At 33.6% G+C, this 14,421-nt stretch overlaps 1 protein-coding gene across 2 annotated transcripts; it reads left to right on the top strand.

Moving 5' to 3' along the window:
- Positions 1 to 5,593: 5,593 nt before the first annotated feature.
- LOC115994101 (KIN17-like protein) lies at positions 5,594 to 10,127 on the top strand. 2 transcript variants are annotated; one of them, XM_031118130.1, is made up of 5 exons: positions 5,594 to 6,901; positions 7,967 to 8,006; positions 9,723 to 9,758; positions 9,841 to 9,927; positions 10,012 to 10,127. In XM_031118130.1, exons 1-5 carry the CDS (start codon positions 5,745 to 5,747, stop codon positions 10,030 to 10,032), a joined length of 1,341 nt encoding a protein of 446 aa, XP_030973990.1. In that variant the 5' UTR covers positions 5,594 to 5,744; the 3' UTR covers positions 10,033 to 10,127. The 2 variants fall into 2 exon arrangements, with proteins under 2 accessions (XP_030973990.1, XP_030973991.1); XM_031118131.1 differs by lacking the exons at positions 9,723 to 9,758; positions 9,841 to 9,927; positions 10,012 to 10,127 and adding an exon at positions 9,347 to 9,606 and having other exon boundaries at positions 5,595 to 6,901.
- Positions 10,128 to 14,421: the final 4,294 nt, after the last annotated feature.

Here is a 14,421-nt window from a genome sequence, read left to right as displayed (position 1 = left end):
AAATTAATTCATATTGATGTAGATTGTGGTTTTAGAATTTTCAGTGATATATATGAGCTGTGTGTTGCAGATAGTTATGGGTTGTTACTGGAGTTTGTTTAATTAATTTATTTTGGGTTGCTACTGGGGTTTGTTTCAATTTCAGGTTGTTGGAGTTTTTAATATCGTTTTTTATTTGAATTTGTTTTAATTTAGGCTTATGTTTGGATTTATCAAAAATTTAGGCTTATGTTTGGGCATGTGATTTTTTGAAAGAAAAATTATTTTTGTTAACAGAAAATGTTCATAATATATGATTGTTTAAGGTACTCAGATATTGTCAAGAACTGTTTTTTTCTTTTTTGTCTCTCTAAAACTACACAGTAAATTAAAACATGCATTTCTCTTTTCAAAAACAGTTTTATGGACAATGAGATTGACATGTCTTTCCATTTGATTTTTGAATTTGATTGTGATTATCAATTTTTCATATACTTACTAATATATTTATTGTTTCTATGTCTTCTTATGGTACAAATCGAATACTTTAGTGGGGTTTTTCAAACTTTGGCTTCTTCCCAGTTAAGTGATGGTATTATGATTTCTTTTGATTACATTTTTGTTTATGGTAGCTTAATTTCTAATGTTGTTTTTACTTTGCAATTTTTATTTCATGTTAAATTATGCTTGATATGACTTTTGATTTTAGTTCTAATATCGCATTGGCTACTGAGCATGTGAATCTGTTTCCAACTACTAAAGCTTAGAATGACCTGTTTTCGATGCTGTCTTCTAGATCTTGCACATTTGTTTGCTGCCTCCTAACGATTGCAATCTTTGTAGTTATATACCTCTATAATCATAATGCACCTGAGCATGTGAATCAATTTACGACTATTAAAGATTGCAAAGCCAGTACCTCTTTTCTCTGAGAAACTGAACATTTTGGTACCACACATAGACAAACATACATTGATCCATGTCTAGGTTTAGAAATATATATTATGTTACTTTCTTTTTTGTGTGCTTGGAGTTGCAAAGAACGTAGGAGTTAATTCTCTCGCTGTTGTTTTTGTGAGTAGGTATTAACTTGATTTAGGTGGTCATTTACTGCAATATTATTGATCTTTGTTATTTTGTTTTTTACAAATTATTTTAATTAAAAAATAAAAAAAATACTTATTTTGCGGGTTCTACTTTCATTTTTGGATAAAGAGTTGCATACTTAACTGCATCGACTCAAGGTTTGTTAACAATTTCTGTAAAAAAATTTTAAAAAAAGTTCCTATTGCATAAAAGTTATATATAAATAGTCAATATAAAACCATTAATCAGATCATTTATTGCTTTGCTACTAATACACAAAAGGAAAACAAAACAAAACAAAAAAAAAAACTGACTCTTTTGTTTTTAGACTATTTTCATTTTAAAATTTTTTTAAAAGTATATTTAACTCAGCTGAGTTGTTATACAAAATAAAAGAAATATTTTTTTTAAACGGTTGGAACATATTGTTTATTGCGATTGTTATACTCGTTATATTTGTTTTTAGTTGTTTTTCCAATAATTCATTGTGAGAAGGTAAAATATTTCTTTTAAATGGTTGGAAGGTAAAATATTTGTCTTCAATCATACAACCTGCCCTTGAATATTTTGTATCTATAAAATTCTTCTCTTGGCTTCAACTCAAACTTTTCTCATAAACAATACTACTTTTTGTTAGTGCGAAAGAAAGGAAAAACCAAACAGCTCAGCAACCCAATCTGTTCTGTGTTAGACAGCACCTTTAAGATAATATACCTGACTGTTTTGTTCTTATTACAAAATCTGAATCTAAATTCCCAAATTTTTGAATGTTTGCATAAATTTATGATCTTTTTCACTCATTTTTATTGTGTCCATGCTTTAATTTAAAAAATATTGCATTAAACGATGTCGTTGGGTTATTTTGGCATTTTAAAAGGTGCCAGAGTGGTGGAGAAAGTAGAGGTAGAGGTGGAGATAAAGGAATATAAGTATGAGAAATTAGTTAAAACCCTTGAAAACTTTGAAAACAGGCATTATATCTTTCTATTCTTATTGTTTGTTTATCTTATTCTTTGACTGGATTGAAAAGAATTAGATTCCCATAGGTGTATAAAATTTGTTAACCCTAACAAACTTTAGTAATTTTGGAAATCCTTAAACTTTTTTGGCAGTTATAAATAAACAGTTAAGTTCTTTCTCAATCTAACATTTTAATCTATTTAGATTTTTATCATTTTGGGTGTGTTATTGGTGATTGATATACGGGCTGATTTGTTTGGTCTGCTATCCACTCATCTTGTAACTCTCTTGTTATCCTTGCTCCAGGAGGTATAAAACAACGCAAGAAAGTTTGGCGAGCTAAAACTTTTAGAGTTACTTCCTTTCCAATCAAGTCTAAAATCTTAACAATTTATGCTAGGTTTGTTAATTCTACTTCCAACAATCTCCCTCTATGTTCTTGATATTTGGATCTTCATTTTGTGAATTTTAATTATTTTTATTTTGCTTCATTCTTCTCTCTTCAAATATTACATTTATTAGTTGGTGATATTTCTGCATTATGGTGTTTTTAAAACAAGGCTACTTTTGAATCAATTTGTATCTATGCTAATGGTGTATATATTGAGAATTTTAATAATAATGGCATGGAAGATTTTGATAAAATCATGAATCTTAACTTTTGTTGAGGGTTGCAAAAGTAGGAAATGAAAATTCTGGAATTCTGCTTTTGTCTGCATAGTTTTGCAAGGTAGGAAGCTTATGATGGGGGAGCATTAGTGTAGAGCAGAGAGAAGAATGAAGCAATTCAAGAGATACTCTTTGTGATACAGTGTAGAGTCAACAACAATATGCTTGCACCTGTTTTCTCATATTTAATATGATAACTTATACAAGTCTTATGAAGAAGGTTTTATTTTTAATAAGATTTCATTGTTGATTTACAAAACTCTTTGAATATTATGATCATTTGTTATTAATGCATGTCATATATTTTACTTTCTGTTAGTGTTTCTTTTAAATGTGATATGTAATCTTTTGATTTGAAATTTTACCCTTTTTGTTGTGATGGCAATAACCAATGATAGGACATCATATTATTTTTCATCTACTCAAATTGTAAATCACAACAACAAAAAGTATGTAAGCTTTTGCCTAGAATGAATGTTGTAAATTGTTTCAAATGAGCAATAATTTGCTTTGTTGGCAAATTAAGAAAAATTTGACAAGGTCACTATATATATATATATATATATATATATATATATACACTAATACACACACACACACACACACACACACCTACCTTGGTTGACCAACTCAAATCCTAATGAAATTTGTACATTCCTTTTTGTGTGAGTTATTTCTTAAAATCCAAAGCAAAAAGATTCATTCAAGTTAACTAAATTTCTCTCAACCCAACAAAAAATGCATTTAATTTGATTAAAAAAATATTTAGCATTTCTAAGAATTTTCTCGTGCATTGCACGGGTTAGCAACTAGTTTTTATTTATAAGCAAGTTATTAGGGAGAGAAAGGCAAGCCTTTGGAATTTCGACGGCTCTTCAATTGATCAAAGCAGTGTCGAAACTATTGGATAGATTGAAAATTAATCTAGATCAAACGAAAATTGTGAGATTTGTCAATCAAGCCCATTACGTCATCAATTTAAGTCCTATTATGTGTTCTACTTGCTGGACTATATAAGAATATATTAGGGACAACCAAAACAACAATGTCAACTTTAAACCATTATATTTCACTTATTTCAAATTCAAATTAAGTAGAATTTGTATATGCTTTGAAGATTCAAAACTCTACTTTCCATTAAACATGACTTACTCAAATATCATTTATGGTACAAAAAATATGAGCAACATGTTACATATGATCAACCTTTTATCTTTTGAGCATATCAAAACTTTGTAATATTTGAACAACGTTTGACTTGAATGATGAATCCAGCTCTTTTTTACCACTTTTTATGTTCCATTCTATGCTCAAAAATATAAACATGTCACATGTCCACCTATTTAATTAAATCATAAAACTATGTATCTTATTTTAATTACCTATAATATAATTTTTTTTTTTTAACCTACACATCCACATCATCACCGCCACCATCTTCAAGAAATTTTAAAAATTAAAGAATATTTTCCCCCCCTTAAAATATGAGGTTGTTTTCATTTTTACATTGCATTTCAAAAAAATTCATTTTGGCCCATTATTTTTATGGAGATAAGAGAACTGAGTATGGGTATCGGGCCATGGGCCATGCCCGCGGATATCAAGGAATTCGAGGACGGTCAAGCAGTAAGAAGGGCAAGTGGGTTAGTGGACCGAGGACAAGGGCCGATAACAATGAACAATTGATGTCTCCCAAGGAGCCACACTTCCTCGGAAAGCGGTGTGAGAGTCTGGAGCCCAACCACCCAGCAAATACCGTGCAAGAGGAAACCATACTTGGGAGGATAAGTTTCAAAGAGAAGAGTCAACAGTGAACTAAGAAATATTTGAGAAGAAGATTGCTACCACCATATTGAATGCTCTGCACCTAACCAATTGGCCACATTTATATGGAAGTGATGCATGAACAGTGATATTCAACCTTACAGCTACACACAGAGGCTTCAAGAAGGTTCTGATGAAATAAGCATCCAAGAGATCACCAATTTGATCAATAAGTGGAAGGATAGGATGGAAGCAAGGGGAAAGAATATATAAGGGGAGGGACTCCTTGACAGAGGGGGTATCTGATCTAGGAGAGAAGAAAGGAAAAGAACTCTGTGTATTTAGAACATCTGTGTATTTGGAAAAAGTCGGAATATATCTAAGAACAAACCTTCTTTGGAATTTATCAAGGAATACTTTTCTTTTCAAGTTTTACTTCTCAATCATTCTAACGCTAGTTTAATCTACTATGGCATACACTTGATCCATTAAGTCTTCACCTGTAAAATCCACTCTCTAACAAATCTATTGTTATGAGCTTATTGGGCCACCACTCATTTCTTGTGGGCTAAGGATCAATTTTAGTCCTTACAATTTTTTTTAACTATGTTTCAATATTGGTTTCTTTGTTCATTTTTGTTGGTAACCTAATTAACTATTTCATAAAATAAATTCTAATTGGTTAAAAATGTTAAATTAAAATAACCTTAATTAATGCTAAAAGTGTACTTTAAGTTTAAATATGGGTAAGACTTAGATACAATACTTAGGTATTGTTCCTTAAGTTTCTTTTTTAAAATTTTGTCATGTGGATTTTTCCTTATAGATGAAAGTACTTTTTTTGTTAAGTAATCACAAAGCTCAATCTTAAGTTCCCATCTAAGAAACAACACATAAAGTATTGTTCCTAAATTTTGTCATTTGAATATATATTGCACTTCATTCTCCCCCAAAAAAAAAAAAAAAAACTAATATTGTACTTGAAAAAGCCCAAAGAGGTTGGGTTGTACAAGTTTTTCACTCGGAAAAGCCCAAAATGATAAAATTCCGGACAGCCTACCATCTTCGACTATAGGCCCAACGTACCGTATGATTCCACAAACCATAGGATTCGTTCCTTCACTTTCTTTCTTTCTTTTTATTTATTTATTTATTTATTTTTTTCTCTTGGAACCAGATTTGGGGAAATTGGATTAGGATTTTAGGGCCTCTTCGTTGATTTTCGATTCCGCCATTGAAGGCAAAGAAATCAAATCCATCACATTTTAACACAGCTACAAATCTCAATGGGGAAGAACGAGTTCCTAACCCCAAAAGCGATCGCGAATCGGATCAAAGCGAAGGGGCTCCAGAAGCTCCGATGGTACTGCCAGATGTGCCAGAAGCAATGTCGCGACGAGAACGGTTTCAAGTGCCACTGCATGAGCGAGAGCCACCAGCGTCAGATGGAGGTTTTCGGCCAAAACCCGACCCGAATCGTCGAAGGATACTCCGAAGAATTCGAACGCACTTTCTTGGACCACATGAAGCGTAGCCACCGGTTCAGTCGCATCGCCGCCACCGTCGTTTACAACGAGTACATCAACGATCGCCACCACGTCCACATGAACTCGACGGAGTGGGCCACGCTCACTGAGTTTGTCAAGTATCTCGGTCGAACCGGAAAGTGTAAGGTCGAGGAAACCCCTAAAGGTTGGTTCATTACGTATATAGATAGAGATTCGGAGACTTTGTTCAAAGAGAGATTGAAAAATAAGCGAATCAAGGCCGATTTGGCCGAGGAAGAGAAGCAAGAGAGAGAGATTCAGAAACAGATCGAGAAAGCCGCTGAGTTATTTACCGAGCCCCCGAAGCCTCTCGAGGCTGAACCTGTTAGGGAATTGAAACCCGAAGCTGGTGTTAAGATCGGTTTGAAGCTCGCCTCGTCGAATTTGAAGCCGAAAGAGAGAGGAGAGGGTTCGAAACTGGTGTTTGATGAAATGGAAACCGATAACAAAGCCAGTGTGGCGAAGACGAATAATAATAATAAGTCCGTTTTGGGGGAGATGATGAGGGAGGAGGAGATGAAGAAGGAGAGGATTAATAGGAAGGACTATTGGTTGTGTGAGGGAATTGTTGTCAAGGTTATGAGCAAAGCTTTGGCCGAGAAGGGTTACTATAAGCAAAAAGGGGTTGTGAAGAAAGTGATTGATAAGTATGTTGGGGAAATTGAGATGCTTGAGAGTAAGCATGTGTTGAGAGTTGATCAGTTGGAGCTCGAGACTGTGATTCCGCAAATTGGGGGACTCGTGAAGATTGTGAATGGGGCATATCGTGGCACGATTGCCAAGTTGTTGGGGGTTGATACGGAGAAGTTTTGCGCCAAGGTGCAGATAGAGAAGGGTGCTTATGTTGGTAGAGTGCTTAAAGCTGTTGAGTATGATGATATTTGTAAACTTCCCCAGTGAGTTTGATTAGAAAAATGATAATGGATTATATATTTGCTATGTTTAGTTGTTTGACAAAATTTCATTCTGTTAAGAAACTTTAATCTGTTGAATGAATGTATGATGTTTCTTGTGTTCTTAAATATGTATGTTTCACTTGGATTAATGACTTGGATACTGTTTATAAATTTAAGATCTTGCAATTACTGGCTTGATTATGCTATTTAGGTCTGTCATAGGTTTGCTACCACTAGAATGTCTGCTTTTGTTTTATTTGTTCTGCAAGACCATCATGTGTTTGACATGTATTATCCATTTGGTAGGCTCTTAGATTTGTCTGCTTTTCCCTTTTGGGAGTGGGGATGCCATTTTTAGATAGGTAATTCAATTGGAGATATGGCTCTTCATAGGGTGAGTAACATGAAACAATCCATGTAGCCAACCCCAATTAGTTGGGATTAAGGCTTAGTTAAGTTGGTGTTGAGAGACCATTTATAATTGTAAAATTTTTATATGTAATAGTTATTTTTCTTCACCCCTTAATTACTCTGCAAAAAAATTAATACTACCCTACCCATCTTTGGGATCTCATACAAGTTTCCCATTTCCTCAATTGGGTCACAGCTCTTGGATCTTCAATAAAACCACCCACAAAATAAAAGGGTTCGTCGTTTACACCATTTCGTGAATTGGGTCACTCTCTTTTGGTCTCAAAAAATGAAGGTCAGTGTAGTTTCTCGAAGTGGTAAAGATGTTGTCAAGGGTGGCCTTGAGCTCAGTGATTCCATACGTTCTTCTCTTTCCCTTTTTTCCTTTGTTTTTGTAATTTATTAACATAGTTTCTCTGTGAATCAGTGGTAACGATCATCTCAATTCAGCTGGGTTTGTTAGTTCTAATTTAAGTAAAAGATTGTTTTTTTTTTTTGGGTTGTTGTTGTTGGAGGATAAAATGATTAAGACCCGAAAATGGTCTTCTTCTTGTTTTCTTGGGTTTATATTAGTTTCATGATTTTTGTTTTCCTTTGCATGTATTTGAATAATATCCAATTGTGATTGTATATGTCTTTTTTGTTAATTTGTAGGCTACGGTTGCAGATCTGCAGGAGGCAATTCATCAACGAAGTAAGTGCTGGATTTGCTTTCCTTGTTATTAGAATTTCTATGCAAATTTTTACCTTGAAGGCTTGAACTGCTAAGTATGCTTTTTTAGTCAGTTAATCTATGTTTAGCGAAATAGTTATGGTTGATTTTAAAAGACAAATGCCCAAAAAGTGTTATTTTCCACATGTAGTGATGTAGGTGTTAATACTGGTTTTAGTATGGGTTTGAGGATGAAAAGAGATTTTCTTTATTATGGAAATTACTGAAACTTCTATAAATGGCTGCAAATTTGACAAGTGGGTTCTACATGATGTTTTTTGCACACAAATGTGAAGGACATCTTCTCTATTGTCTTTAAGGACTTAATTTTCTTTCTTGAAATTATCCTAGTAAGAATTAGTAACATCCTTATGCTTAAAGCTAAATTAGAGCTTTGGTTGTCCGTACCACATAGGCGAAACCTTTCTAGTGATAAATTTTTTTATACAGATTTGCATCTTGAACTGCATTTCTCTTCCCCCCTCCCCCACCCAGCCACCCCCCATAGAAGGAAGGAAGTTCACTTTTTCTACTAGAATGTACACATATCAGTCTGTGGAGGGTAATGTACTTTCTTGAAAATGATTCTCCCAAATCATTGAATATTTTTCTACTACGGTAGTATCCAAAGATAATGAGTCATGACATTGACAGGAATTTTATTTTTACTATTAATTCAATTCAATTATTTGTGGGCATGACTGATCACTTTTAGAAATTATCTGTTAAAGCACCAGGTCTTGTTGGGCTTGTTTGACTAAGTTATTTTCAGATTTCAGAGAACTATAATTTGTATGCAGTGTTAATTACAATTAGATAAACAAACTTATATAAAAAAAAAATTGTATGCAGTGTGAATTCAAGCACACTGAAAGGAAATCTTGACACTTACCACTGGAGCTCTTTTTTTTTTTTTTTTTTTTTTTTCATGATGCAATTTTTCTGTCTAGAACAAAAAAATTTCTAAGTCCGTGGGTTCAATATTTCTGTCTAGAACAAAATAATTTCTAAGTCCGTGGGATCTGTAAAATTTTTAACAAAATCAGCACTAGACTTCCTGTCTGATTTGATTTATATTTTCTGGACCTCTGGTGTGTCTAAGATTGAGGCATGGCCTTTTGTAGTTCATCATATTAGGTGTATTCGCTGTTGGACTTAAATCTATTATTGATTTACTGCCTGAGATACTACTTATATGCTTTGTTTCATTGTGAGTTTGACCCCTGCCCCCAAAAACTGAAGTGTGAGTGCATGTGGATATGTGTTGACAGACTTGCATGTCATATGATTTAACTCACCTGATTTTCATCTTACGTCAACAGCCAAAAAGTTCTATCCTTCAAGACAGCGGTTAACCCTCCCCCTTAAACCGGGATCAAAGGAAAAGCCTGTTGTTCTTAACTACAAGAAAAGTCTCAAGGATTATTGTGACGGAAAGGCTAATGTTATAACATTCTAAGAAAAGGCTCAACCTTGATTAGTGATATATAACATTAGCATTAGTGACTTATTATAGACTGAATGCAAGGAAAATGATCATTAGAACGTTAAGATCAGTGACTTACTCCAGACCATTGTATCTTGACCTCTGCATACTGCTCTTTTTTTTTTAATTGATCTTTTTATGTGAGCTAGTACTTGAAAAGTTCATTATGCTTGTAATGCTCACTATTGTTTTTTCTTATCTTATTTTCACAGGCGGAGAAGAAGGACGTGGTTGGTTTGCACGAACAGGTAATTGTATGAAGCTTCTACTTGTAGAATTTGTCTGGGCTGTTTGATGATTGGAAACTGATATGGAGTGTGTGCTCTTCAGGTTTTTATTAGAAAAGTGATTGAGCTGCATGACAAATACCTAGCTTATGTGAATGATTGTTTCCAAAATCACACTCTTTTTCATAAGGTTTGTATTAGAAATTGGCTTCAGGGTTTTCATGATCACACACATGTGTTCCTCTACATCTAAATATTATGTGTTCCATTGTAGGCACTCAAGGAGGCTTTTTGAGGTCTTCTGCAACAAGGGTGTTGCTGGAAGCTCAAGTGCAGAACTACTTGCAACTTTTTGTGATAATATTCTTAAGAAAGGTGGAAGTGAGAAACTGAGTGATGAAGCCATTGAAGAAACACTTGAAAAGGTCTACTCCACTCCTGATGAGTTATTCTTTTAGCTTCTAATAGAGATATTTTAGAACTTAATAATCTTCTAATCAACCTGCAGGTAGTAAAGCTGCTTGCTTATATCAGCAATAAAGACCTGTTCACTGAATTCTATAGGTAAATAGTCTTATTTTCAAATATTGGTAGTCTTCGATCAGTTCTTTTGAACATGAAACCACATTGATTATTGCTTTATGTTTACTTTAAAAACAACTTGTAGATGATTAATTTATGTTGCATAATTTCTGGCAGGAAGAAGCTTGCTCAACGGCTTCTTTTTGACAAGAGTGCTAATGATGACCACGAGAGGAGTATTTTGACAAAGCTTAAGCAGCAATGTGGTGGTCAGTTCACCTCAAAGATGGAAGGAATGGTAAGTTAACTTAATCTTTAAATAACTAAACTTTTAAATGTTAATGAAGTACATTTTTTATTCTGATTGGATCCCAATATTTCATCTCTATTCAATGTCCAAAATAGTACTCTAGTGGAGAATTTTTCCATTTAATTAAAAAAAAAAAAAAATTCTTGTAGGTTACAGACTTAACATTGGCGAGGGAAAACCAGACCAGCTTTGAGGAGTATCTGAGTAATAATTCACATGCAAATCCAGGGATTGACTTGACTGTTACTGTTCATTTCTTATTTGCTTTCTTCAACATACGCTTTTCATGAAACTGTACTTTTTTTATGAGAAAGTTGTTAACCAACTTGGCTTGTTCATTTCTTATTTGCTTTCATCAACATACGCTTTTCATGAAACCTTGATTAATGCTTTATTTAAGTGTCATGAAAAGCAACCGTTGAAGAAAGCAAATAAAGAAATTAAGTGGCAAATCAAGTTGATGGGGTACGGTTGGATATATATATCTTGCCTCTTGCTTCCACTTACAAAAGAAAGAAAAAAAAATCTCATTCCTCTCTTGCTTTTCCTCTTATAACCAAGTTTTTATTGCTCAAATTCTCATTTTTTTCTCACTTAAAATAATTCTCTCTCAAGAAAAAAAAATCCCAACAACACCCCCACCATTTTGAAGCAAATCTCATTACTTTCCGACCATTAATTTAGGTAAATCTTATTCTTGAGCTCAGTACTCTACAAGTTTTTTGATGGAGTGTACCTTCCTCTATTGTTTGCCTCGACTTTTGAGACCATTATGTATTTATGAAACTATGGCTACCAGAAGAAGTACAAGTATGAACTAGACAACAAAGATTCTACTCATAAATTGGTGGAGGTAGCCTCTAATCTAAGCATCCATCGTGTCCCGGGTGTTGCTCTCTTTTACACTGAGCTTGTCCATGGAATTTCCCCTATATTCACTCACTATGTGAATGTACCAGCTTTACACTTAGTTCTTGTCTTTGTTTCATTCAAGTATCCAACCATTAGCACAGTCCTTCCAGAGAAACGCTTTTTGTTTGGACGAATAGAGCATTATGAGCTAGGCATTTTCCGATGTATTTTGAGGTATGTATATAAGGATTCAAGATTTGAATGAGAGTTTTTTAAGGAGATGTTGGTGAATCAATTGAAGGAGTTCATACGAAATGATGTGCTCAAGCTTGATGAATTAGCTAATAACAACAAAGTAAAAAAGGTTGAAAAGAGAGGTGGGAACTGTGTATGATGCACTAATATTTGGAGATGTTGTTTATCTAATGGTTAAAAATGAAGTGATGGCTTCAAAGAGGTAGCTTTTTGAAGAAGTTAGCTATAAACTATGCCTATAATTGATTGCAAAGATGTGTAAGGCAGGCAGATGAAGTTTTCATGATTTCTCGAAGGCGTCTTCTCAAGGTGGGAATGACTTATAAGTTATAGAGATTATGATAAAATGAATTGAATCTCACACAACAATTTTTGATCAATTTACTTGTTTATTTTTATATATTATAGCCACAACATGTTATGGAACCAATAAATCTGAATTTCCGTCTATCAACTTGTTTGCTGTAGCTAGTGATGAAATTTGGAATGGTGGAGTAGCATGTGGGAGACAATACCTAGTGAAGTGCATTAGTGGTTCAGTAAGAGATGCTTGTGATCACAAACCAGACAATTCAAGTCAAGATTGTTGATTATATTGGTGGAATACCGTCTCCCCCTTCAGCTTTCAACACCACCATGGTTTTGTCCAGCACAGCTTTTGGGTCCATTACAAATTTAGCTACTTCTTCTCTCTTTATCAATATTGAATATTCATTTCTTTGAGGCTGCTATACAAAAATTTGAAATGGTTTTTCATGCCATTAGCAAACTAAAGTTGAAAGAAAATCACAACAAACCGATCAAAATCTCTAGACCTCATAATTCATTCCCACCTTGAGAAGACGCTTGCAAGGAATTATGAAAACTTCATCTGCCCGCCTCACACATCTTTTCAACCAATTATAGGCATAGTTTATTGCTAACTTCTTCAGAAAGCTAGACCCCTTTGAAGCCATCACTTCATTTTCACCTATTAGATAAACAACATCCCCAAATTTTAGTGCATCATCCATAATTCCCATTTCTCTTTGCACCATTTCTTCATCAACCTTTTCTACTTTGTTGTTATCAGCTAATTCATTAGGCTTGAGCACATCATTTCGTATGAACTCCTTCAATTGATTCACCAACATCTTCTCAAAAAACTCTTACTCAAATCTTGAATCCTCATATCCATACCTTATAACACATCGGAAAAGCTCTATTTGTCCAAACAAAAAGCGTTCTTTTGGAGGGACTGTGCTAATGATTAGATACTTGATTGAAACAAAGACAAGAACTGAGTGTAAAGCTGGTACAAAAGCGTTCTTTTGGAGGGACTGTGCTAATGATTAGATACTTGATTGAAACAAAGACAAGAACTGAGTGTAAAGCTGGTACATTCGCAACATAATGAGTGAATATAGGGAAAATTCCATAGACAAGCTCAGTGTAAAATAGAGCAACGCCCGGGACACGATGGATGCTTGGATCAAAGGCTACCTCCACCAATTTATGAGTAGAAACTTTGTTGTCTAGTTCATACTTGTACTTCTTCTGGTAGCCATAATTCCATAAATACATAATGGTCACAAGAGTCAAGGCAAACAATAGAGGAAGGTACCCTCCATTAACAAACTTGTGGGATACTGAGCTCATGAATAAGATTTACCTAAATTAATGGTGGGAACGTAATGAGATTTGCTTGAAAATGCAGGAGGTGTTGTTGGAGATTTTTTCTTGAGAGAGATATTTTGAGTGAAAAAAATGAGAGTTTGGGCAATACAAACTCGGTTATAAGAAGAAAAGCAAGAGAGAGGAATGATTTTTTTTTTTTTTGTTTGTGGAAGCAAGAAGCAAGATATATATACACACACAACTGTACCCATCAACTTGATTTTCCACTTAATTTCTTTGTTTGCTTTTCTCAACAACTGCTTTTCATGACACTTAAATAAAGCATTAATCAAAGTTTTATGAAAAACATATATTGAAGAAAGCATTAATCAAGTTATGGGCAACAACTTTTTCAAAAAAATAAATTTGATTATGGGCAACAAATAGATAGGAGAAATGAGAATCACACTCTTCCTAAATGAGATACAATTTTTTTTATATTTTTTGATGAAATAATATTCATTTTATACACAATGACATATGAATAGTTTGATGTAGCAAGTAATCCAAAAGGCAACTAAACATCAAAATTCTTAGGGTTATTTTGAAATAAATAAAAATTATTATGAGGATGAGAGGATTTGAGTCCAAGTAGTGCCATTGAAATACAAAATTCTTAACATGTTAATTATGAACGTATGGAAAGAACAACATTAATATAATATAAATGTTGTCTCAGGTTTCACAATCTCACACTAATTTAGACCCAAATTTTATGAATACTAGTCGCGGATCCACACGTTGTGCGTGATAATTTCTTTTATGATGATTGGATGTTTTGGTTATGGAATTTATTTTGTATTATTAGAGATTAGTATTTGAAATAGAAAGATGAAATTTTATTGTTGAATTAATTTTTTAGAACATAATTTCTACCATACTCAATTTGCTAATTTGTACATTTCCCAGTCAATTGAGCACATTTTGCATGTTACATGTAATTCTTTGTTTCCATAAGGGTAAGGACAGTCACAATCTCAATGACCCACTCCATTTTTCTTGCATGCTTGGTTTTTTGGGATGTAAAATGTGTTTGTTCCAAAAGTTGTATGTGGAAGAATTTGTCGATAGTTTTGCAGCAATTGTTTC

Source organism: Quercus lobata, chromosome 6 (assembly GCF_001633185.2).
Source record: "Quercus lobata isolate SW786 chromosome 6, ValleyOak3.0 Primary Assembly, whole genome shotgun sequence".
NCBI classification, from domain to species: domain Eukaryota; kingdom Viridiplantae; phylum Streptophyta; class Magnoliopsida; order Fagales; family Fagaceae; genus Quercus; species Quercus lobata.
The sequence above is the reverse complement of the archived record's forward strand: the minus strand, read 5'-3'. Positions and strand labels throughout refer to the sequence as shown.

Excerpts from the sequence above, each read along its gene's own strand:
- LOC115994101 (XM_031118130.1), top strand. The coding sequence starts at position 5,745 with ATGGGGAAGAACGAGTTCCTAACCCCAAAAGCGATCGCGAATCGGATC. Across the intron at positions 6,902-7,966 it reads GATATTTGTAAACTTCCCCA|GCTACGGTTGCAGATCTGCA; the intron begins GTGAGTTTGATT and ends GTTAATTTGTAG. Across the intron at positions 9,759-9,840 it reads TGGTTGGTTTGCACGAACAG|GTTTTTATTAGAAAAGTGAT; the intron begins GTAATTGTATGA and ends TGTGCTCTTCAG.